At 40.3% G+C, this 26610-nt stretch overlaps 1 protein-coding gene across 2 annotated transcripts in view; it reads left to right on the top strand.

The window, feature by feature from the left end:
• Nucleotides 1-26610, top strand: part of Prkaa2 (protein kinase, AMP-activated, alpha 2 catalytic subunit) — an 80250-nt gene that overhangs the window by 19778 nt on the left and 33862 nt on the right. The window contains exon 2 of one of the 2 annotated variants that reach the window (NM_178143.2): nucleotides 14566-14707. The exons of the other annotated variant lie outside the window; for it this stretch is intronic. Within the exon in view, the coding sequence (NP_835279.2) occupies nucleotides 14566-14707 (142 nt within the window). The remainder of the gene's footprint in view (nucleotides 1-14565; nucleotides 14708-26610) is intronic. 2 annotated transcript variants of the gene reach the window in all.

Here is a 26610-nt window from a genome sequence, read left to right as displayed (position 1 = left end):
TTAGAGTTGGTTTTTGTAGTTTGTTAGCAGTAAGTTCTTTTTTTTCTTAAGTCATAAGAGATGTTCAAGATTATTAAATACCTTTTAATGCATCTTTTAAAATGATCATAGCATCAAATAACTTTACCCACTGAGCCATCCTGCTAGCCCTTATCAAAATTTTAATACACTTAATTAACAAATTTGAACTTATTTATTTACTGTGTTCATGTCTATTTGTGCACGAAGGTATATGGGGTATTGCATGACACTGCACATATATGAAGGTCAAAGGATAACCCACAAGAGTTGGTTCTTTCATTATACCTTAGAGCCCTGGGATCAAACTCAGAGAGGCTTAGTGGCAAGTGCCCTTACCTGATGAACTGTCTCTTTGTCTATGGATTTGAAAATATTGAGCCATTCTTGGATCCCTGAAATAAGTCAACTGATCACAGTGATATTGTGTGTGTGTGTGCGCACGCGTGTGTGTGAATAACCTTTGTGCCTTTTTGATGTGCTGTTCTGCTGAGTCCTGCGTGGCCATGTAAGGGATGGAATGACATGGTTCCTGCCCCTGGAACATAGCCATCAGGGCATGGGCCTCCATGAGTGTTGACGGTTGCTGTGGGCGTCAAGCTTGTTTGTATAATACTGTCCAGATTTTCATATTTCTCCTTCGAGGAATGTTCTCTCTGACAAGGTTCATGACTCCAGGATAATCAGAGACAGCACAAGTCCAGGAGATGAACAGGTGTGTCTAATGTCTCAGCAAAATTGTAGAATGTTGTGACCTTCAGGAAAGCCTTGGGAAGGAACTCTGAAAACATGAGCTCAAAAATTTATAATTTCTCAACTATGCAAAATATAAGAATGCAATATGAATTATATAAGGGACTTCACTGATGTAAAGGAACAGAGGCAGCAACACTATGAGCCAACTTGTCAGAAAGATATTAAGGAAGGAGATAAAGAGATTTAGGGAGTGGTGACCCGCAGGGCAAGATCACACCTAGCTAATTTTTTGTTTGTTTGTTTGTTTATGTTTTCAAAGACTGGCAGATTTAACGTCAGCCTGGGACAGAGGGAGTTTAGGTCCAGGCCTAGGCGTGGTAGGAATAGTAATTTTAGGACAGGATCCCACCCAGCTAAGTTTATAAAGTCAGCAAGTTCTCTGAATTCTTTTACAGTGTTAAAACAAAAGTGCGTTTGCTGTCCTTTTTCTAAGACCAAGGAGCTAGGTCATGGAATGCTGATTCTAGGGATGCTAAAGAAGGAGCCTGGAGTAAATGACTGAATTGATATGTAAATAAAAGATTGGGCTTTTGATCTGTATGAGATGAGCCAGCAGAGAGCAATAGCAGTTTTTTGTTCTTTGTTTATTCTTAGAAGAATTTCTAGCAAGAGCTGAGCTGTCTGGAGATCTCTGAAGAGTGAGCACAGCTCTTTCAGATTTTTTTTCCCTCCTAGCATCTACACAGTTGCTTGGAGAGCAAACACAGTTCTTTTAGATTTTTTTCTAAAAAAAATCCAAGAACTTTTTATAGCAGCTTTTCTGAGTTTGGTTGGAAAAACTATGAGCAATCCAGTGAACTTTTAGAATTTTTTTTTTTCTAGCAAGAGAGAGCTGTCTCAAGCAGAAAGCTGTGTCAAGTAGCCTACAGAACCAAGAGCTATCCACAGACCTGCTAGGCAGCCATCTCGTGCAGAACAAGGGCCATCCTCAGCTTGATCCAGAAATCGACTTTGAGTGGTTTGTTTTGTTTCGCAGCTCTCAAACACCCCTTCTCTTGAACCCCTCTCCAAGCCAAGGCTGTCATTGGCACTCTTCAATGGATATTTTGGGTTTTGTTGGGAAATTTTATTTTCTGTTCTTTAGCGTGTGTGTGTGTGTGTGTGTGTGTGTGTGTGTGTTTGGTATCAGGGTAATGTTGGACTCATACAATGAATTTGGAAGGTTTTAAGTCCCTTTGATTCTTTAGAAAAGTTTGGGGAGAGAATTACCCTTTATTAAAGGTTTGGTAAAATTCAATAATAAAGCCACCCTGTCCTGTTGGTTTATTTAGTTTTTAGCTACAATAGTTAAATAGTCAGTTTTTTTATTGGTTTGTTTGGTCTTTATTAAAAAAAATGTTTTTATAGTTTAATTTTGATAGATCATGTGTGTTCAGAAATCAAGCCCTTGATCAACGTAGGTTTTCCATTTTGTTGGCATATAGGTTATTTGTGTTAGTGTTGTAGTACCGATTGTTAGGTGTTTTTTATTTTTTTCACCTCTAATTTTATTTGAATCTTCTCATTTTTGATAGTGTCTAACTGGAGGTGTATTGAATTTACTTATCTTTTTATAAAACCAATGTTATTTATTCGTTATTTTCCGTAATAAAGTATATAAAATTAAAAAATTGAAAAGACAAAACTTCCGTTTTGTTTATCTTTTGTATTTGTTCTATTATGTTTATTTCTACTTTGACTTTTGTTCTTTCTCCTTTTCCGTTTGGTTTGTTCTTCCTTTCCTGGGTCTTAAGATAACTGATTAGGCTGTGTACTTTAAATCTTTTTTTATATTATATGAGCACTTATTGCTAGAAAATTCTTACCACTACCTTTGCTGTCAGAATATGATTTGTTGTTGTTATTAACATTCGTTTTGTGGTTCCAGGACTACTGTTTGGATCCCTCTACTGTGGTTTTCCAAAGTACCACATTTGCTTCCATTTATGAAGCTGTCTATGACAATTTTGAATTCAAGTGTGATTCCATGGCACTACCATAACATTTCAATGGCAGGGTATTTTATGTCTTATCCACTTATGTTTATGATATCACTACTGTGTTAAACTTCATAGTATACTAATTTTAAAGCCATCTCTAAAAGGTCTTTTAAAGGTTGAGTTCATTTTTAATCATTTATTATGTGTGTGTCTTTGTGTGGGTTATGTGCATGTGAATTCCAGTGTCAGAAGAGGGTGTCCGATCCCCCAAACCTGGAATTGCAGTTGTGAGTGGCCTGATGTAGGTTCTGAAAACCAAACTCTGGTCCTCTAGAAGAGCAGTGCTGACTTTTGACTGTTTAGCCGGCTCACTAGCTACCTTTGAAAGGCTTATGTAGGGTGCATTCTATATAAATGCAAGTTCATTCTTCAGTGATAACTATGTTCTTCACAAATATTTTTTTCCATTAATTTATTTACTTTACATCCTAATCACACTTCCCCTTCCTCTTCTCCTCCCAATCCCTCCCTCTCACCTTTTCTCCTTCTACCTCTCTTCTCTTTCTCCTCTGAGAATGGGAGACCTTCTATGGACATCATCCTGCCTTGGCCTATCAATTGTAGTAGGACTAGGAGGACTTTTTCCTAAAGGCAGCACATTTAGGGGAAAGGGATCCAAAGGCAGACAACAAAGCCAGGAACATCCCTACTCCGGCTATAAGGAGTACCATATGAAGATGAAGCTGCATATCTCTTTATGTATGTATAGAGGGCGTAGGTCTATCCCATGCATGTTCTTTGGTAGTTCAGTCTCTGTGAGCCTCTGTGGACCCAGGTTGATTCTGTGGTTTTATTGTAGTGTCTCTGGATCTCTCAATCTTTCCCCGCATCCCTCTTCCACAAGATTCCCCAAGCTCTGCCTAATGTTTGGCTGTGGGTCTCTGTATCTGTTTCCATCAGCTGCTGGGTGAATCCTCTCAGATGACAGCTATGCTAGGTTCCTGTCTGCAAGTATAGCAGAATATCATGAATAGTTTCAGGGCTGGGCTCTCTCATGACATAGGTCTTAAGTTTAGCCATTCATTCATTGGCCTCAATGTTTACTCCAACTTTATCCCTGTACAACTGTAGGCAGGACAAATTGTGGGTCTAAGTTTTGTGGCTAGGTTGGTGTCCCATCCCTTTATTGGAAGTCATGAGGTGACCATTTCAGCTTCCATATCCTCTATTGCTAAGAGTCTTAGCTAGGGTGACCCTCATAGATTCCTAGGAGATACCATTGTCCTAAGTTTCTAGCTTATCCAGCATTTCCTCCGCCCCCCCCCCCCAAACCAATTCCAGTTCTCTCTCCCAGATCTCTCTTCCTCTGGTCCTCCCCATACTTGATCCCTCCTGTTCTTCTCCCCACCCCCTCCCATGCAGTTTCTTCCCTCCACACACCCCCCATGTCTATTTTATATCCCTATCTGAGTGAGATTCACACATCCTCCCTCGAGTCTTCCTTGTTACTTAGCTTCTTTGGGTATCCTGTATTTTATAACAAATATCTACTTATAAGTGAATACATACCATACTTGTCTTTAAATGAGTCTGGTCCTCACTCAGCATGATCTTCTCTAGTTCAATCCATTTGCCTGAAATTTTCATGATGCCATTATTTTTAATAGGTGAATAATATTCCATTGTGTGAATGTATCACATTTACTTTATCGGTTCTTTGGTTGAGGGACATTTGGAGGAAGAAAGGTAGGTAAGTAGGTGTAGGGTGATTGAGGAAGACATTTGCTCTGACCTCCATAAGAACATACACATGTGACTGCAAACACACAGACATGTGTACACAATGAAGAGTTTTGTTGTATTTGTTATTTTAGTCTCAGTGTTGTTTCCAGTCCATTTACCAGTGTCCATAGGACTCCTGGGAAGTGGGAAGCAAGTGAACTTAATTTTCCTTGAGAATAGCTTTGGAGGTACCAAGATGTGGCTTTAAATAGCAGCTGTGAATTCACTGTGAATTTTGATTGGTTTCTTAAACTACGCGAATCTCAGTTTTCTACTCTTTAAAAACACTTGGGTAGTTTAAATTTTAGAAAATTGTATATAAAATAGGTTTATGTATGTATATGTAGTGTTGCATGTCCATATGTACACACACAGAAGTGTGTGGTGTGGTAAACCCTGGATTATGATTATTACCTGCTCTTTAGAAGAATACCTTTTCCACTATTAATATCATAACTGCCTTCACCAGATGGCTTTACTTCCTGGACCCCTATAGTATCCAATTCTTCCATCCTGCTTTGGAGATTACTCTGACCACGCCATTTCTATAATATACTGTACTTCCCCTCACCCCAACTTCATCTTTGTTACCTGAAGCTTAAGCCTGTGGATGAGCAGCTTTGGAGCGTCCTTCTGCAGCTCTGAAGATACCTGAGCACTTGTGAGTCTCTGCTGGTTAACACTAAGGCGTAGCATTACTGACTTCTAGAATACACATGTTCCGTTTTAGCAGTTGTTATGCACTGTTCACCAGTTAGCATTTCTCCACATGTTTGCGCTAACTGTATCCTCACCTGTAGCCAAGGGCTCAGCTTTGTTTTCTCACCAGTACTTGGAATTCATTCTTTCATTCATAGTAATTCTTGCATTCTTTTAAAAGATTTAGCCTCATGCAGATTCCTAGGACAAAGGCCAAAAGTAGCCACATTCTTTGTCAAACTATCACAACAATAGTCTCTAGATCAGTTGCTAATATTGTTCATCTTTTAAATCTTTTGATCTGGGCCACCATAGTCTACATTGCTCTCAGAACTACTGCCTTCTAGCTCCTTATAAAATGGCCTTATCTTAGTTAGAGCTTTACTGCTGTGAAAAGACACTATGACCACAGGAAGTCTTATAAAGGAAAAGATACCAAGTTACCTTGGTCAAGGTGTCTTATCACAGCAGTAGACAAGTAACCAGGACATTTGGGTTGTGGTTTTAATTACAGTTCTCTGATGATGAATGATACCGAGTATCTTTTCATATACTTATTAACTATGTCAGCTCATCAAAATTTATTGTTCTTTGAGACATGTAGTTTCTTCTAGAATGACTAGATTTTAGGTAGTCTTGGTTCTGATGATTAATTCTTTCATTTATCAGCACTTCTCCATATTGAAGAGCTCTTAGGATTCCACATGAGAGAGAGGCTTAGAATGCATAGATAAGCTCTTTCTTTTGCTAGATGATTAGTAGTTTGCCTCAAATATTAGCATGCCCAACTTAAATATACTACTCAAATTCTAAAGGAGCAATACAAGTAAAATGTGAGCTTAAATCATATCAAATATTAGTATTAGTTGTGAACTCTATCCACATAGAAAAGTTACTGATCATCAGTTGAATATCAGGCACTAAGTCAAATGCAGAGCGTCAAAGACAAATGTGGTACAGACCCAGCTCTCAAGTACTTGGTGATAAACACAGTAGAGACTGGAGCTGGAGGTCCATTGGAGGATCGTGTAGTCTAGACATCAGAGTTGCTGGCATGAGTGGGGTCCATGTTTAGTGAGTACAGACTGAGAGAAACTGAATTGAAGTTTGAAAGACAAATGAGACTGAGGCAGGCAAAATATTGAAGTTAGGGAAGCTAATGGGTGATGTATTTAGCAGCATGGGTTCATTCTGTTGAATGAGATTCCACTGAAACTCACTGGATGCACATCGAGAACTAGATATGAGAGACAGACAGTCCTACAGGGAGTCTAAGTGGCTCTGAATTATTGAAATGTGGCATTTGAAGGAAGGAATGGTGAAAATAATACAGAAAAGTTAGGAAAATATCTGTATATTGTACAAATGTTATATTTTTACCTACAACTATTCTAAGTCTATGTAAGGCATTCTAGTGACCTCTTGGTTCCAGTTTCCAATGATTACACACTATGACTATAGAATACATTCCAGCTGTTCAGAGTCTCTGGATCCTCTATTCTGTGTGAGAATCTGACTGAACTCAGATCTTCTGCTTAATACTGCCATGGAAAGTTATTGAGTCTTCCTTTTCCCTTTTTACATTTTAGTAAGCTTGTCTTACCTGCAGGTGGAGTACACAGAAAAATACCTACTTTTTATTTATTTATTTATTTTTATTCCCAAGTTACTTCTTAATGAATGGCCCTTTAGCTAACAGTAGTTAGTACTGGAAAGAGAACTGACTCCAGTCCCAGAGATGATGAAGCTGGCGGCGGACAGATGACAGTGCTGTCTGTGGGAGCACAGAACCTGTCTGTGTTTATTCTTTACTTCTGTATGCTTGTCCTAAGCTCTCTCCTCCGATCCCTTTCTTCTTCTTCTTCTTCTTCTTCTTCTTCTTCTTCTTCTTCTTCTTCTTCTTCTTCTTCTTCTTCTTCTTCTTCTTCTTCTTCTTCTTCCTCTTCCTCCTCCTCTTCTTCTTCTTCTTCTTCTTCCTCTTCCTCCTCCTCCTCCTCTTCTTCTTCTTCCTCCTCCTCCTCCTCCTCTTCCTCTTCCTCTTCCTCTTCCTCTTCCTCTTCTTCTTCTTCTTCCTCTTCCTCTTCCTCCTCCTCCTCCTCCTCCTCCTCCTCGTCTTCTTCTTCTTCTTCTTCTTCTTCTTCTTCTTCTTCTTCTTCTTCTTCCTCCTCCTCCTCCTCCTCCTCCTCCTCCTCCTCCTCCTCCTCCTCCTCCTCCTCCTCTTCTTCTTCTTCTTCTTCTTCTTCTTCTCCGTGTGTGCATGTGTGTGTGTACACTCACATGTCGTAAAGGTCGATGGACAACTTGCAGGATCAGTTCATTCCTGATCAGTGTCCTTTCTCTACTCAAAGGATAAACAGGCTGAGAAAGAAATTAGGGAAACAACACCCTTCACAATAGTCACAAATAATATAAAATACCTTGGTGTGACTCTAACTGAGGAAGTGAAAGATCTGTATGTCAAGAACTTCAAGTCTCTGAAGAAAGAAATAGAAGAAGATCTCAGAAGACGGAAAGATCTCCCATGCTCATGGATTGGCAGGATTAATATAGTAAAAATGGCCATCTTGTTGAAAGCAATCTACAGATTCAATGTAATCTCCATCAAAATTCCAATGCATGTGGATTCAGGGGATTGAGCACAGGTTGTCAAGCTTGACAGAAAGCACCTTTATGCACTGAGCTGTCTCTCAGGTCTTTTTTCTTTTTTGACTGTTCTTTCAACTTAGACCAAATTTCAGGGTCTGGGCTGAAGACTTAGAATCTTATGATAGGGAAGATGAACTTTTAACTGTAACCAGGAAATTATGTCTTGAGCTGCCAAAATTGAGATTCTGTCTTTTTTTTTCAAATTTCAAAGTATTTTAATATGCATGGTACTTCAATTTTGTAATTCTTATTGATGTAGCGGAGCATATGAAATTAGTCTGTATATTGATGCTTTCCCATGCTGTAGTCAAGTTATTATGTACTATTTTCATATCCATTGCAGTAGAAGAATATTTTGGAAATTCTTTACTTTTTCTTTATCTTCCATAGACATGGGATATAAGTGAGACCTGAAATGATGATTTTTTTTTTTTTTTGGTTTTTCGAGACAGTGTTTCTCTGTATAGCCTTGGCTGTCCTGGCCTCAAACTCAGAAATCCCAACCATTAATTTTCTTTGTTAGATATATTTAAAGTCATATGTGAAAATCAAATGAAGTGTTTGATATGAATTCATATGGAAGTATTCCAAACTATGTTTTATTAAATTATATAGAGTATGTGCTTGAGATAAAAAATACTCCTGAAATTTTTTTTTATTAAATACCCCTGATTTAATCTAAGTGATATTGGAAATTAGAAAGATTGTAGTACTGTCTTTATTTTGTATGTATATATGTATGTGTAAAATATACAATTGTACATCTCAAATGTACTCATTATACGTCTGCGTAAAGTTTTATACTTTGTATATTAACAAAATGGGTTGAGAATTGGAAATCATCCAAAAAATAGCAGACAAAATTGTCAGGAGGTGGGGAGAGGCTTAAAAGGTTTCTGTTCTTCAGTATAGAGTGATCCCCGGGGATGTAAATAAAGAGATCTTAGAGCTGGAAGGAGACTTAGGCTTGATTTAGTGGATGCTCTTGCTTAGTATGGGACTATCGTATGGTAACGCTGACAACTGGCAGAGCGTCCCTTTGAATCCTGGAGGATGTAGTTGAGAGTACTGATTCGTAAAGCGTGCAGCCCGTGCGTCTGTCCCTGTCCCATACTACTCACTGGTTGAACGACAGCGAGTTTGTAGCCATTCTGTGCCCATTTTCAGTAGTAGTGTCCTTGCTATTAGACGAAGACTGTAAGTCACCTGCCTTGAATTCCTCCTATCTACTGTGGAACAATGACCAAGGATTAAGTAAGTGTTAAATAAGTATACTTATGAAAAAAGTAGATCCAACAACATAGTTACTTAGGAAAACATTTTTAAGTATAGGCCAGTATAGAATAGGAGATACTACTCTCCTGTAGTGTAGAGCAGGTGTCTCTGGGCACTTGACTTCCTAATCATTCTGTTTTCTAGAGCATTGTGGAGTCAGTTCCATTCCTTCCTCTGTATGATGCTCCTCACCTTGTAACACAGCTGTAAAGCAGAGGGTGTGTGCTTCTCAGGCTTGCAGTAGCCAAGACAGAGGACCTTGAGGACAGGTCCTCAGAAGAAAACTCAGGGCTGGGAGGCAGGGAAGGGGGTGTAGAGGCAGGTGCATTGCTGCAAGTTTGAGGCCAGCCTGGTTTATATACATAGCAAGTTCCAGGTTAAAAGTTTGAGGCCATCCTGATCTATATAAATAATGAGTTCCAGGCTAGCCAGAGCTACAGAGTAAGACCTTCTGTCAACTCCCATCCCCACCCAAAAGAAATGGAAAGATAAAGAAATCATAAAAGGCATTCTTCGGTTAGAGTTTGGGTGAGTGTGGTTTCCCTCCCCAACGTTCTAGAAAGTATTTTGTGTATTTTGGCTAGAATTTAAGAAAACCAGAAGGGACCATTACTGGATACTCCAGCAAAATTGAAAATTTGAAGTTACCTATTGCATATATATGTATATATGTGTGCATATTATGTGTGTCCATGCCACAGCATGCATGTGGAGGTCAGAGAACAGCTTTGTATAATCAGCTTATCTCCTACCTTTGTGTGGGCTCCAGAGATCAAACTTAGGTCACTAGGCACTTTACTCGCTGAGCCATCCTGATAGCCCTAAAGGGAGTTTTTAAGTGTTCTGATTAGGTAGTACTTAGATTCATTTGTGGCAGAAATCTGTAGAAAATAAAATATAGGCCCTTCTTCAACTTGTTCAAAGGGCCCATTCCTTTTCAACTTGATAAAAGGTCTTATCCCTCTTCAATTTGTTGGTCAGAGGAAGGGGTCCTATAGATGTTCCCAAACAATGCCGGCTACTGTGATTGCTCTTGGCTGCCCATCAGGAACTGAAGGGTAAGACCTGATTGCAGAAGTCAGTCACCACACACTTGAATCATAAGATAGAGAAATCAAGCTGGTGTTGACCTGGAAGCTTCATCTGAACGGGCAAGCAAACAGCGCCAGAGGCTATACAGAAGGCTATGCTGCCTACTTGGAGAAAAAAAAAAAAAGCCATCAACAGTCTTTCCCAACGTGAACTCTGGGAACTACAATCTAACAAGCCTGGCAAGATATGCCCACTGGTGCATAGTGGTATCTGTGCTATGAGAGTAACTAGCAACTTTGGATTTAAGGCTTGACCCACAAGATAGAATTCACTCTTGGTACTGTTAACTGAGCCAAAACCATATTGCTGGGTAGGTCACAGGCTAGGGGAGAAGCTAATACTATCATTTTGCTAATGGACAGCATCGTTTGCTTTCTAAATCCTTACCATTGAACTCATAGATTATTGCAGCTCTCAACTCTCATAAGAGCTTCCGCTTGCAGCAGATAACAATTAATATAGAGACTCAACACCAGTCACAGTACAGACAAATAGGAAACTGGAGTGATCAACTCTAAACTGAACATCCCAAGACTCAAAGACCATCCTGAAAAAGGGCACAGAAAGACTGTAAGAGCTAGAGGTTGTGGGGGAAGGACTACTGCAAAACAGTGTTTTCCAGACATCGCAGGGCTGTAGAACATAAAAATCACACAGTTGCTGTTTCTGTATGCATGAAATCCGCACAAGATCAATCCAGCACAAATTCCAGAATGAACAGGAGAGGGATCTACAAAGTCCCAGCTATAGCTGAAGAACTAACTGTTGGCTCTAGGCGAGGGTCAGTCAGTCTTCTTTAGGGGTGCAGAGCCTGGTAGCTGGCCCTTGACTCTGCACCCACATACATACAACACTAAATGGACAAATGAATTAAAAAAAGCCAGCACAAGAATTTAAGATGGAGATATGGTGTGTGGGTCACAGTGGGTTTGCTCAAAACACATTGTCTATGTTGCTGGAGAGATGATTCAGTGGTTCACAATGCAGACTGTTCTTGTAGAGGACCTCAGGTCAGCTCCTAGCGCTCACATCAGGTGGCTCACAACTGCCTGTGACTTCAGCACTGTACACCAGTATTAAATTCTCAAACAATAAAAACTGAGAGGAGCCTAAACAAGATAGTAATATTTAACTCTCTTGTAAAATTCTGCAGATGCATCAAACTATTGTCATGCCTTGTAGTCTCCTTTCCTGTTGTGCCTGGTTATGCAACTCTAATGGTTGGATTAGGAACAGTTACTTGTAAATCCAGACTTTGAGGTGGAGAAGAAGCTCCTGAGGAGTTTACAAGGCTACTCCTTGACACAGGGGTGTAGGTTGCAGCCTTTCCGTTTGGTAGTCACGTGTGTAGGTGTAATTTGGGATTTATACCTGGGAATAAAAGTACTGTAGGAATTGCTGGGCAACTGGCAGTGCAACAGAGCCGCCCACCTGTGAACTGCAGCTACCCAGGTGGAGCGTCAGCGTGATTAGCACGGCGTCATCATAGCGGGCACCCATCGTAAATGTGTTCAGTACGTGGGTGTTCCTGTCGTACCTGACAAGCATATATTGATCTGAATCCCGAATCTTTGCTTTTGTACGTGGTTTGTCCATCCCGTTGTCACCAACCCTTACAGACAAGCTGTAAGGGAGTAAAATGCATGGAAAATTCACTGGAGTTATTTTGTTGCTGCACTCGTTTCGCCACTGATACTTTGAAATCCAATCTTTCTTCATGTGCATATGATCAACAGGTTATTGCACGTAAAAGATGCTTAGCAAATGTTTTAGATTTATTAAGTTTTTAAATTTATTAAGTAAATGGAAGCAAAACTTTGATGAATGGAAACATTTGATTTCCATAAAGGAAAGTTTATGTCTGCCACATACATAGAAGATTTTTTTTTTTTTGGTTTTATATGTGTACTTATTAAAAGATTTGTTTTAGCTGGGCATGGTAGCTGGGCGTGGTGGCACACGCCTTTAATCTCAGCACTCGGGAGGCAGAGGCAGGTGGATTTCTGAGTTTGAGGCCAGCCTGGTCTACGGAGTGAGTTCCAGGATCAGTCAGGACTATACAGAGAAACCCTGTCTAGAAAAACCAAAAAAAAAAAAACAAAAAGAAAAGATTTGTTTATCTTTTTGACACAAACTTTCTCTGTGTAGCCTTGGCTGCCTTGGAACTCACCCAGAAGACTAGGCTGGCCTCAAACTCAGAAACCTCCCTGTGTTTGCCTCCTGGAGTTCTGGGATTAAAGGCAAGTGCCACCACTGCCTGAGTGTTGAAAGAGTTTTAGAACTTTGATTTGGCTTACAGGGGAAAGTGTGGCAATTCATTGTATGTAATTATTTGTAGTATGTAATTATTTGTAGCAAAGATATAAGCACCAAGTTACCAAAGGAATCATTAGGCCAATCACTAGTATAATTAACAAAAAAGGGGGAATTGTCAATCATTTGACTGTTTGAACTTCAGGCATTTACTTCATTTATCAGTGTTGTATCCATTTCTAGGGAAAATGCCATTTCTTTTTCAGCATTTCACGTGGCAGAGGCAAAGCCTCTTATCATTATATTCTTTTCTGAGTCACTCACTTGCATTTTTGTTTTTAGATTATCCCTGTGAGATTAAAACAAATGACCCAACCGCTTGGCTAATACCATGCTAGATATGTTTCTGTCATGTGAACAGAATACCTGGGAAAAAACATATAGGGAGGAATTATTTATTTTGACTCCCAGCTTCAGAGGTGTCAGCCCATCATGACTGGAAGAGCAGGTTGGAGCAAAACAGTTAGATTTTCTCAGCCAGGAAGGGGAAAAGAGACAAGAAGCCCTTGCAGCCTTAAAGACGCCCCCCACGACGACCTCCTTCCAGAGGCCCGTCTCGTACCTCCACCTGCCAGCTGGACGGTGGTGGTATGAGTGTCACGGCGTTTGCCCATTGATTAGGTCAGTGTCTTCTGGTTTTAATTATCTTGGAAGTGCCTTCACAGACACGCCCAGAATTGTAGTTTACTAACCTCTCAGGTGTTTATTCAGTCAGCTTGATAGGACTAACAATCACAGAGGCCATGGTCTCCTGTGATTTGAAAAAGTTACCTTTGTTTCAGTACTTTTGGTTAGTGGCGAAGGAGGAACCGACTCCTCTTCCCTGCTGTAGTGATAAGTTATGTGTGCGTCCTTGGAGAACAGTAATGCGTCATAGGGTTGTTGTAAGGATGGGTGAGCACGGCAGCTAGCACTTAGAATACTGCTTAGTACACAGTCATAAATAGCACTCACTCCTATTTATTATTATTTTAATTATAATGTTTAAATGATATTTCTTGAAATACTCAGGAGCTATCCCTAGCTGGAATCTTTATTTCTAGCATACAAGTGGTACACTATTAGTAAGGGACACAGTCTGACAGAGGAAGAGGGCAGGAATGCTGCATCTAATTTTGCATTTGTTAAGCTTGAGGTGCCTATGGAACACCCGTCTTGAAATTCTCTGTGGGAACACGAAGAGGGAGCAGAATCAGTAGTTAATTATAAGCCTTGGGCGATGAGCGAGATGATTCAGGTCTCTACCATGGATCTAGGTGAGAAGCCGTCACATGTTAATCTTTAAAGAGCCAGTAGAGAGCAGACAGAAGAGCACCCAGGAGTTAATAGGAGGGAGTGGTCCTGACCTCAGAGAGTATTGCCTCCTTAGCAGAACCTTTAACACTGGAAACAATCCAGTGAGGTGAGCATGGGCCCTGAACAGAGAGAGAAAGAAGCGGTATGGGAAGTAGCAAAGATTGCATTAACTTGAATTTTTAACAGAAGTTAACTATTTTATGTTTATTAAAAAATTATTCTGCCGGGCACGGTGGCACACGCCTTTAATCCCAGCACTTGGGAGGCAGAGGCAGGCGAATTTCTGAGTTCGAGGCCAGCCTGGTCACAGAGTGAGTTCCAGGATAGCCAGGGCTACACAGAGAAACCCTGTCTCGAAAAACTCAAAAAAATTATTATTCTGTAATAGATAGTGATGTTAAATAGAAGATGAAAAATAAGGAAAATATAATGAATTCTATTCTGTCTAAAAGATTATTCTGTCTAAAAGATGTTCCATAGTATTCTAATGAAGGAATACAGAATTGAGTAATCCCTTGCACCAAGATGGAAGGAACATTGCTATGCTTGGCTGAGGATGCTGAGATGATGGAGGCACAGCTTCTGTGTGGAGGGTATGCTTGTTCAAGGGGAAGAGGCTGAGGTAAAAGAGGAGACCTTCAGGCCTGTGCTGACATCCTGTGGTGCTGAAGCACACCCGAGAGGAAACACACTTAGAGCACAGTGGGAAGATGCACGAGTAATGATTCTGTTCTTCTGACAGCCAATGTCTCTCTTCTCTTTTCTTTAGTTGGAGAACACCAATTGACAGGCCATAAAGTGGCAGTTAAGATCTTAAATAGACAGAAGATTCGCAGTTTAGATGTTGTTGGAAAAATAAAACGAGAAATTCAAAATCTTAAACTCTTTCGTCATCCTCATATTATCAAACTGTAAGTATTTTTTGTGTTTGAAAATATAAAAGAACTGTCCTGAAATAGTTAAACCGAAATTTTATAAATACCTTAAGTTACTTTTAGGAAATATCAGTTTTCATATTCATATTTTGTTTTAATGTTAGTTCATTCCCCTCTGTCATTTCTTCAGTGTACATTCTTGGCTTAAAACTAAAGCCTTGCTTCAGAGTCAGCACTAGGCAGGTGGTGAGTGCAGCCTTGGGGGCTGATTCTTTAGAGTTTACTCCCAAGCATTTGCTAGTCTTACATTGGTTCTTCTCTTCTTCTTTTTCCTCTTTCTGTTTTTAATTTAAAACTAATACCAGGTGTAATAGTACATTACTGTAATGTCACTCGGGGACCAGGGCAAGAGGACTGTGAATGTGAGGTAAACCTGGGATATATAGTAAAACTGGTCTAAAAGAGTAAATATCAAGAGAGCTATAAGCGAGTTAGTTAAATTGAAAGACAATTTAACTAATTTAATAAGGTATAGAAATCTAGACATTAAGGGTGAAGTAATATTCTGTTATGTTGTTTAAAGTTCTGTAGAGAATAATATAACATTCTAGATACAGAAAATTATCCTTATTGTACTTTAAAGCTTGGATGCAGTTTTTGTAAAATAAATGTTAATTTTATTCACTCAAGAAGTACCTGAGGGTAGCCAGGAACTGTGCCAAGCATTTACATTTATAATCCCATAATATCATCATGACAGCTCTGTAAGGTAGGCTTACTTTATTGATAAGAAGACAGCATACCCAACAGGGATAAGCAGGTAGAAAAGTTAATTTGTGTATCCAGGGTTTTGGCCCAGTTATATTTATATATTGTTACTCAGGTATGTAAACAAAGAACAATATGGTTTTATAAATGACAAATTAGTTAGCAAATATAGTAGTAGAAATAGTAGAAAGAGAGTTAGTGTGTATCTTGATTCAAATAAGATTGATGTATAAGAAAACCTATTTAAGAGCAGTGTAAAGATATTATTGTCCTTTAGATTTTGTTTGCTAGTATATTAAGATCAGAATAAATTATATTTAGCTTAAGATTAGCCAGTGAACAATCTTTTCTTTCTTTCTTTCTTTCTTTCTTTCTTTCTTTCTTTCTTTCTTTCTTTCTTCCTTTCTTCCTTCCTTCCTTTCTTTCTTTCTTTCTTTCTTTCTTTCTTTCTTTCTCTCTCTCTCTCTCTCTCTCTCTCTTCCTTCCCTTCTCTTCCCTTCCCCTTTCTTTCTTTCTTTCTTTCTTTCTTTCTTTCTTTCTTTCTTTCTTTCTTTCCTTCTTTCTCTCTTTCTTCCTTTCTTTCTTCCTTCCCTTCCCTTCCCTTCCCTTCCCTTCCCTTCCCTTCCCTTCCCTTCCCTTCCCTTCCCTTCCCTTTCTCTCTTCCTTTCTCTCTTCCTCCTTTCTCTCTTCTTCCTCCTTTCTCTCTTCTTCCTCCTTTCTCTCTTCTTCCTCCTTTCTCTCTTCCTCCTTTCTCTCTTCCTCCTTTCTCTCTTCCTTTCTCTCTTCCTTTCTCTTCTCTCTCTCTTTCTTTCTTTCTTTCTCTCTTTCTTTCTCCTTTCTCTCTTTCTTTCTTTCTCTCTTTCTCTCTCTCTTTCTCTCTCTCTTTCTTTCTCTCTTTCTTTCTCTCTATTTTTTTTGAAAAAGGTTTCTCTGTGTAGCCCTGGCTGTCCTAGAACTTGTACTATGGACCAGGCTGGTCTCAAAATCAGATATCCACCTGCCTCTGCTTCCTAAGTGCTGAGATTAAAGGTGTGAGCCACCACCACCTGGCTAGTGAACAATCTTTTTTTAAAATTATTTTATCGTTTAAGAATTTCATGTGTTTTGATCAAATCTACCTTATTTCTTTATGTACAGTCCCTCTTCCCCACTCTCCATGTACAGCTTCAGAACTCTTTTAAAATCCTCAGTGAGCAATCTTTGAATGTCAGTGTTAATGGGGAGCAAGTTGATAATCCTGTGGAGTTGTTTTGTTTATTTGATGGTAGACAGCAGGATAATGGCCCTCCAAATATCTGTCTTCTCACCTCAAGAACCTGTGAATGTTGTCTGTTATACTAGAAAGACAAACTAAGGTTACAGGTCCTCTTACACTGAAAGAGGGGATTAGTTCTGGACGGCTTGAGAGTCCATGTAAACACAGTAGTCCTCAAAAGCAGCAGACAAGGGTAGAGGAGTCCGAAAGAGATATGAGCAAGGCCATCATGAGTAGATATGGGAAAGACTATGCTGGCTAGCAGAGGCTTACAAGATGGGGAAAGGACTGTGCGAGAACACAGGGCAGCTTCCAAGAGCCAAGACTGCAAAGTGCACTTTGCTGCTGGAGACTCCAGATGCATTCAAACCTTGGCAACACCTTAGTTCATGGGTCAGTGTACTAATCTACAGAACTGTAAGATAATGCACATGTGTTCTTTTCAGCCTCTTAAGTTGGAAGGAGAAGGCAATAGAAACAGTAACACTGTGTGGCTAGTTTTTGTCAACTTGACACAAACTAGAGTTTTCTGGCAAGAGGGAACTTCAGTTAAGGAATTGCCTCTCAGTTTGGCCTATCGGTATGTCTGTGGGGCATTTTCTTGGTTAATGAGTGGTATTAGAGGGTCTAGCCTACTACTATGTGCAGTCCCAAGCCTGAGCATGCAGTCCTAGGTGAAAAGCAAGTTGAAAAAGCGTCAGAGAGTGATTCAGAAAACAGTGTCCCCTGTACTGTCTCTGCTTGTGTTCCTGCCCTTATTTGTCTTCATGCTGCACTGTAGTCTGGAAGATGAAATCAGTCCTTTCCTGCCCAGGTTGCTTTTGGTCAGTATTTTATCACAGCAGCAGAAAATCAGGCTAGAACAAACAGCTATTTGTGGTCTCTCCTCTGAGGACAGGAGAGCCCTCTCTGGTCTGGACCTATTATGTGTAGGCCAGAATAGCCACAAACTCACAGAGCTCTTCCTGCCTCTGACTCCCAGGTGACAGAATTAGAGAGGTGCTACCAAGCCCAGCTTGTGAAATTCCTCAAATGTGTAGTTGGTACAATTTTATAGGCTTTGAAATATTTAGTTTTTATTGTTGTACTTTTTGTCAGTGCACTATTGCAATGATGGAGCCCACGTAGTGCCATCTTGTCAACATCAAGAATATGCCACCGACTGTTCCTAGTTGGCTAATACTTGGTTTGGTGTGCCACTGGGTGATGCAATTGCCATGAAACTTTCAGTTGTACAGTAGGCTTCAATGCTCTATGATACTTACTTTAGGTTTATTCCATTATAAACATAGAATCACATGGCAGTATTTGATTTTAAGATTACCTCTAGTACTAAGTGTTAGAATGTGTGTGTAAAAAACTTGGAAGACTAGTATAAAATGCAACCTGTCAAGGATAACGCACCTCTCTTCCCATTTGTTTTCTAACTTTCAAGTGGCCTGCTTCATGGTGTTATGTAAGAAGTAACTGTTGGCATTGGTAGAATGCCAACACAAAAGCAGGCACTGGCCTCCTGTGAGCTGATTCTAGTTTCCTTGAGCTGACTCCAAGTAGTTTTCAGTAAACTGAAGCAGTTTTTTTGTTTTGTTTTGTTTTTTGCTTTAATACAGTTTTGCTGTGTAACCTAGGCTGACCTAGAACCACTATGTAACACAGTCTGACCTCCCCATCCAACTCACAGTCCGGTGTAACCCAAGCAAACTCACAATCCTATGTGTGCTTCCCTAATGCCGAGATTCTAGGCCAGAGACACTGCCCTTCTCACATCTGACTTGACTCCATATTGGTAATGACTTCAGTGGCTTGTAAGCTAAATTTCTTTGGGGTTTGCTGCTTACTAGCTATTAGGTATAAGAAGAGAAAGATGAAGTGGCCATACTGAAAGTGTCTTGTACCAGAGTGAGGCTAGAGAAGGAACAGATGTCTCTGAATGAGCAGATTTCCACTGGGCTTTTAAAATCCTAGCCCTGGAAGCTCCCATTTGGAGTGTGCGATCTAGATGTGTTCTGCTCTTGAAAACATAGATTGCATTTTATCACTGTTCTAGTTTAATTCTGTTGCTGTGATAAAATACCCTGACAGCAAGCCGCTTAGGGGAGAAGGGAGTTTGCTTGGCATGTAATTACAGTTACAGTCTATTGCTAAGGAGAAGTCAGGTCAGAAACACAAGTAGCTAATCACATTACTTCCTCCTCAGGAGCAGAGAGAAATGAGTGCCCCCTGCTGGCTGCCTTCTGCCTGCTTCTACTTAGCCAGCCTTTTCCCTCTTACACAGTTCAGGAACTAGCCCGTAAAAAGGTGCCACCCACTGCAGGCCAGGTTTTCCTACAACAATTAACAATGACACACAGTCCCCAGCCGACATGTTCATAGTCCAGTCTGATCTAGATAATTCCTCAACTGGGCCTTCCTTCTCAGGTGACTCTGGGTTGTGGCAAACTGACAATTAAAACACAGTCAATAAACAGCTTATCGTGGGATTTAAAATCTGATTTCTCACATTGTAGTTTATCAGTGTTTTCTTGCTCTTGTTTCCATAATTTGTTAACAGTTTTGTCTCATTCTGATTTAGAGTTAGTTACATTGTACTAAAGTAGCTACAGAACAGCCTTAGAGTGGGTCAGCAAGTAATTAGCAGAGAGGAACCAGTGCTCAAAGCTCTTACATTTCAGCCATGAGCTTAAGTCATCCATCTCCATCTCCTCTTGAATTGTGAATTTGAATTTTTTTTAAAAAGAAAAACACTCATGTTTTCTTCCTACTGAGAAAGTTTATTGACATAACCTCTAGTAATGTCAGTGTTACACACACGATCTGATTCATAATCTTTGTTTTGTTCTTTCTTAACTTTCTTAACTGCCAAGAATAGTCTCATTATTGAGAAAAGGTCTCCAGAATCAGTCAGAGAAAATGAATACTAACTACCAAACCTAACAGCTATTTAGTGACTGAGTTCTCTGTGAACTTAAAAGAACTGTGTTTGTTTATCCTGAAAGTCACTGGCAAAGGTTTAAAAGTAACGAATGAGATGGAAAGGAAAAGTGAAAACTTTCTGAAGTCTGAAATTTGTGGACTTGATCTTTGTTTTTGTTTTTTGTTTTGTTTTTCTTTCCTCTGTAGTTCTTAGAGAAATTTGATTTACATTCAAAAAGTGAATACTTCTTAGTTAGGAAAAGATTTCTTTTTTTTTTTTTTTTTTTTTTTCAATTTTATAGTCATCATTTATTATATACTACTTTATATTTACTTTTAGTGTCAATTAGGAATACATGGATTTAGTATCAATTTATACTGTAATCACTTGACATACAGAATGCTAATGTCTATGTAGACAATGTAAAAGTGGTTTGTTATTAATATTATGTATCCATATTTTCATCCCTTTTTTTTTCCATTTTTTATTAGGTATTTAACTCATTTACATTTCCAATGCTATACCAAAAGTCCCCCATATCCACCCACCCCCACTCCCCTGCCCACCCACTCCCCCTTTTTGGCCCTGGTATTCCCCTGTACTGGGGCATATAAAGTTTGCAAGTCCAATGGGCCTCTCTTTCCAGTGATGGCCGACTAGGCCATCTTTTGATATATATGCAGCTAGAGTCAAGAGCTCCGGGGTACTGGTTAGCTCATAATGTTGTTCCACCTATAGGGTTGCAGATCCCTTTAGCTCCTTGGCTACTTTCTCTAGCTCCTCCATTGGGAGCCCTATGATCCATCCATTAGCTGACTGTGAGCATCCACTTCTGTGTTTGCTGGGCCCCGGCATAGTCTCACAAGAGACAGCTACATCTGCGTCCTTTCAATAAAATCTTGCTAGTGTATGCAATGGTGTCAGCGTTTGGATGCTGATTATGGGGTGGATCCCTGGCTATGGCAGTCTCTACATGGTCCATCCTTTCATCTCAGCTCCAAACTCCGTCTCTGTAACTCCTTCCATGGGTGTTTTGTTCCCAAATCTAAGGAGGGGCATAGTGTCCACACTTCAGTCTTCATTCTCCTTGAGTTTCATGTGTTTAGCAAATTATATCTTATATCTTGGGTATCCTAGGTTTGGGGCTAATATCCACTTATCAGTGAATACATATTGTGTGAGTTTCTTTGTGAATGTGTTACCTCACTCAGGATGATGCCCTCCAGGTCCATCCATTTGGCTAGGAATTTCATAAATTCATTCTTTTTAATAGCTGAGTAGTACTCCATTGTGTAGATGTACCACATTTTCTGTATCCATTCCTCTGTTGAGGGGCATCTAGGTTCTTTCCAGCTTCTGGCTATTATAAATAAGGCTGCTATGAACATAGTGGAGCATGTGTCCTTCTTACCTGTTGGGGCATCTTCTGGATATATGCCCAGGAGAGGTATTGCTGGATCCTCCGGTAGTACTATGTCCAGTTTTCTGAGGAACCGCCAGACTGATTTCCAGAGTGGTTGTACAAGCCTGCACTCCCACCAACAATGGAGGAGTGTTCCTCTTTCTCCACATCCTCGCCAGCATCTGCTGTCACCTGAATTTTTGATCTTAGCCATTCTGACTGGTGTGAGGTGGAATCTCAGGGTTGTTTTGATTTGCATTTCCCTGATGATTAAGGATGTTGAACATTTTTTCAAGTGCTTCTCTGCCATTCGGTATTCCTCAGGTGAGAATTCTTTGTTCAGTTCTGAGCCCCATTTTTTAATGGGGTTATTTGATTTTCTGAAGTCCACCTTCTTGAGTTCTTTATATATGTTGGATATTAGTCCTCTATCTGATTTAGGATAGGTAAAGATCCTTTCCCAATCTGTTGGTGGTCTTTTTGTCTTATTGACGGTGTCTTTTGCCTTGCAGAAACTTTGGAGTTTCATTAGGTCCCATTTGTCGATTCTCGATCTTACAGCACAAGCCATTGCTGTTCTGTTCAGGAATTTTTCCCCTGTGCCCATATCTTCAAGGCTTTTCCCCACTTTCTCCTCTATAAGTTTCAGTGTCTCTGGTTTTATGTGAAGTTCCTTGATCCACTTAGATTTGACCTTAGTACAAGGAGATAAGTATGGATCGATTCGCATTCTTCTACACGATAACAACCAGTTGTGCCAGCACCAATTGTTGAAAATGCTGTCTTTCTTCCACTGGATGGTTTTAGCTCCCTTGTCGAAGATCAAGTGACCATAGGTGTGTGGGTTCATTTCTGGATCTTCAATTCTATTCCATTGGTCTACTTGTCTGTCTCTATACCAGTACCATGCAGTTTTTATCACAATTGCTCTGTAGTAAAGCTTTAGGTCTGGCATGGTGATTCCGCCAGAAGTTCTTTTATCCTTGAGAAGACTTTTTGCTATCCTAGGTTTTTTGTTATTCCAGACAAATTTGCAAATTGCTCCTTCCAATTCGTTGAAGAATTGAGTTGGAATTTTGATGGGGATTGCATTGAATCTGTAGATTGCTTTTGGCAAGATAGCCATTTTTACAATGTTGATCCTGCCAATCCATGAGCATGGGAGATCTTTCCATCTTCTGAGATCTTCTTTAATTTCTTTCTTCAGAGATTTGAAGTTTTTATCATACAGATCTTTCACCTCCTTAGTTAGAGACACGCCAAGATATTTTATATTATTTGTGACTATTGAGAAGGGTGTTGTTTCCCTAATTTCTTTCTCAGCCTGTTTATTCTTTGTATAGAGAAAGGCCATTGACTTGTTTGAGTTTATTTTATATCCAGCTACTTCACCGAAGCCGTTTATCAGGTTTAGGAGTTCTCTGGTAGAATTTTTAGGGTCACTTATATATACTATCATATCATCTGCAAAAAGTGATATTTTGACTTCCTCTTTTCCAATTTGTATCCCCTTGATCTCCTTTTGTTGTCGAATTGCTCTGGCTAATACTTCAAGTACTATGTTGAAAAGGTAGGGAGAAAGTGGGCAGCCTTGTCTAGTCCCTGATTTTAGTGGGATTGCTTCCAGCTTCTCTCCATTTACTTTGATGTTGGCTACTGGTTTGCTGTAGATTGCTTTTATCATGTTTAGGTATGGGCCTTGAATTCCTGATCTTTCCAAAACTTTTATCATGAATGGGTGTTGGATCTTGTCAAATGCTTTTTCTGCATCTAACGAGATGATCATGTGGTTTTTGTCTTTGAGTTTGTTTATATAATGGATTACATTGATGGATTTTCGTATATTAAACCATCCCTGCATCCCTGGAATAAAACCTACTTGGTCAGGATGGATGATTGCTTTAATGTGTTCTTGGATTCGGTTAGCGAGAATTTTATTGAGGATTTTTGCATCGATATTCATAAGAGAAATTGGTCTGAAGTTCTCTATCTTTGTTGGATCTTTCTGTGGTTTAGGTATCAGAGTAATAGTGGCTTCATAAAATGAGTTGGGTAGAGTACCTTCTACTTCTATTTTGTGAAATAGTTTGTGCAGAATTGGAATTAGATCTTCTTTGAAGGTCTGATAGAACTCTGCACTAAACCCATCTGGTCCTGGACTTTTTTTGGTTGGGAGACTATTAATAACTGCTTCTATTTCTTTAGGTGATATGGGACTGTTTAGATGGTCAACTTGATCCTGATTCAACTTTGGTACCTGGTATCTGTCCAGAAATTTGTCCATTTCGTCCAGGTTTTCCAGTTTTGTTGAGTATAGCCTTTTGTAGAAGGATCTGATGGTGTTTTGGATTTCTTCAGGATCTGTTGTTATGTCTCCCTTTTCATTTCTGATTTTGTTAATTAGGATTTTGTCCCTGTGCCCTTTAGTGAGTCTAGCTAAGGGTTTATCTATCTTGTTGATTTTCTCAAAGAACCAACTCCTCGTTTGGTTAATTCTTTGAATAGTTCTTCTTGTTTCCACTTGGTTGATTTCACCCCTGAGTTTGATTATTTCCTGCCGTCTACTCCTCTTGGGTGAATTTGCTTCCTTTTTTTCTAGGGCTTTTAGATGTGTTGTCAAGCTGCTAGTATGTGCTGTCTCCCGTTTCTTCTTGGAGGCACTCAGCGCTATGAGTTTCCCTCTTAGAAATGCTTTCATTGTGTCCCATAGGTTTGGGTACGTTGTGGCTTCATTTTCATTAAACTCTAAAAAGTCTTTAATTTCTTTCTTTATTCCTTCCTTGACCAAGGTATCATTGAGAAGAGTGTTATTCAGTTTCCACGTGAATGTTGGCTTTCCATTATTTATGTTGTTATTGAAGATCAGTCTTAGGCCATGGTGGTCTGATAGGATACATGGGACAATTTCAATATTTTTGTATCTATTGAGGCCTGTTTTGTGACCAATTATATGGTCAATTTTGGAGAAGGTCCCGTGAGGTGCTGAGAAGAAGGTATATCCTTTTGTTTTAGGATAAAATGTTCTGTAGATATCTGTCAGGTCCATTTGTTTCATAACTTCTGTTAGTTTCACTGTGTCCCTGTTTAGTTTCTGTTTCCACGATCTGTCCTTTGAAGAAAGTGGTGTGTTGAAGTCTCCCACTATTATTGTGTGAGGTGCAATGTATGCTTTGAGCTTTACTAAAGTGTCTCTAATGAATGTGGCTGCCCTTGCATTTGGTGCGTAGATATTCAGAATTGAGAGTTCCTCTTGGAGGATTTTACCTTTGATGAGTATGAAGTGTCCCTCCTTGTCTTTTTTGATAACTTTGGGTTGGAAGTCGATTTTATCCGATATTAAAATGGCTACTCCAGCTTGTTTCTTCAGTCCATTTGCTTGGAAAATTGTTTTCCAGCCTTTCACTCTGAGGTAGTGTCTGTCTTTTTCCCTGAGATGGGTTTCCTATAAGCAGCAGAATGTTGGGTCCTGTTTGTGTAGCCAGTCTGTTAGTCTATGTCTTTTTATTGGGGAATTGAGTCCATTGATATTAAGAGATATTAAGGAAAAGTAATTGTTGCTCCCTTTTATTTTTGTTGTTAGAGTTGGCATTCTGTTCTTGTGGCTGTCTTCTTTTTGGTTTGTTGAATGATTACTTTCTTGGTTGTTCTAGGGCGTGATTTCCGTCCTTGTATTGCTTCTTTTCTGTTATTATCCTTTGAAGGGCTGGATTCGTGGAAAGATATTGTGTGAACTTGGTTTTGTCGTGGAATACTTTGGTTTCTCCATCTATGGTAATTGAGAGTTTGGCCGGGTATAGTAGCCTGGGCTGGCATTTGTGTTCTCTTAGTGTCTGTATAACATCTGTCCAGGCTCTTCTGGCTTTCATAGTCTCTGGTGAAAAGTCTGGTGTAATTCTGATAGGCCTTCCTTTATATGTTACTTGACCTTTCTCCCTTACTGCTTTTAATATTCTATCTTTATTTAGTGCATTTGTTGTTCTGATTATTATGTGTCGGGAGGAATTTCTTTTCTGGTCCAGTCTATTTGGAGTTCTGTATGCTTCTTGTATGATCATGGGCATCTCTTTTTTTATGTTTGGGAAGTTTTCTTCTATTATTTTGTTGAAGATATTAGCTGGCCCTTTAAGTTGAAAATCTTCATTCTCATCAATTCCTATTATCCGTAGGTTTGGTCTTCTCATTGTGTCCTGGATTACCTGGATGTTTTGAGTTAGGATCCTTTTGCATTTTGTATTTTCTTTGACTGTTGTGTCGATGTTCTCTATGGAATCTTCTGCACCTGAGATTCTCTCTTCCATTTCTTGTATTCTGTTGCTGATGCTCGCATCTATGGTTCCAGATCTCTTTCCTAGGGTTTCTATCTCCAGCGTTGCCTCGCTTTGGGTTTTCTTTATTGTGTCTACTTCCCCTTTTAGTTCTAGTATGGTTTTGTTCATTTCCATCACCTGTTTGGCTGTGTTTTCCTGCTTTTCTTTAAGAGCCTGTAACTCTTTAGCAGTGCTCTCCTGTAAATCTTTAAGTGACTTATGAAAGTCCTTCTTGATGTCCTCTATCATCATCATGAGAAATGTTTTTAAATCTGGGTCTAGATTTTCGGTTGTGTTGGGGTGCCCAGGACTAGGTGGGGTGGGAGTGCTGCGTTCTGATGATGGTGAGTGGTCTTGATTTCTGTTAGTAGGATTCTTACGTTTGCCTTTCGCCATCTGGTAATCTCTGAAGCTAGCTGTTTTAGTTGTCACTGTTAAGAGCTTGTTCTTCAGGTGACTCTGTTAGCCTCTATGAGCAGACCTGGAGGGTAGCACTCTCCTTAGTTTCAGTGGGCAGAGTATTCTCTGCAGGCAAGCTCTCTTCTTGCAAGGCAGGTACCCAGATATCTGGTGTTCGAACCAGACTCCTGGCAGAAGTTGTGTTCCACTCACTAGAGGTCTTAGGATCACGTGTGGAATCCTGTGTGGGCCCTTGCGGGTGTCAGGCGACTCAGCTGGCAAGGTAGCCGGGGCTCGAGTGGAGTGGAAGGGGTTTGTGCCCCAGATCAAGCCCGGGTAGCCTGCTTCCCTATGTACCGCAGTCTCAAGTTCCACGCGATTGGATTGGGGTAGGCGCTGTGTTCCACTCACCAGAGGTCTTAGGGTCCCGTGGGGAGTCCCGTGTGGGCCCTTGCGGGTGTTGGGCAAGACTCTGCTGTCAAGGTAGCCCGGGGCTCAAGTCTCGAGTGGAGTGGAAGGGACTTGTGCCCCAGATCAGGCCCGGGTAGCCTGCTTCCCTATGTACCGCAGTCTCAAGTTCCGCGCGATTGGATTGGGGCAGGCACTGTGATCCACTCACCAGAGGTCTTAGGGTCCCGTGGGGAGTCCCGTGTGGACCCTTGCGGGTGTTGGGCAAGACTCTGCTGGCAAGGTAGCCCGGGGCTCGAGTCTCGAGTCGAGCGGAAGGGACTTGTGCCCCAGATCAGGCCCGGGTAGCCTGCTTCCCTATGTACCGCAGTCTCGAGTTCCGCGCGATTGGATTGGGGCAGGCACTGTGATCCACTCACCAGAGGTCTTAGGGTCCCGTGGGGAGTCCTGTGTGGACCCTTGCGGGTGTTGGGCAAGACTCTGCTG

Source organism: Mus musculus, chromosome 4, assembly GCF_000001635.26.
Source record: "Mus musculus strain C57BL/6J chromosome 4, GRCm38.p6 C57BL/6J".
In the NCBI taxonomy this organism is placed as follows: domain Eukaryota; kingdom Metazoa; phylum Chordata; class Mammalia; order Rodentia; family Muridae; genus Mus; species Mus musculus.
The sequence above is the reverse complement of the archived record's forward strand: the minus strand, read 5'-3'. Positions and strand labels throughout refer to the sequence as shown.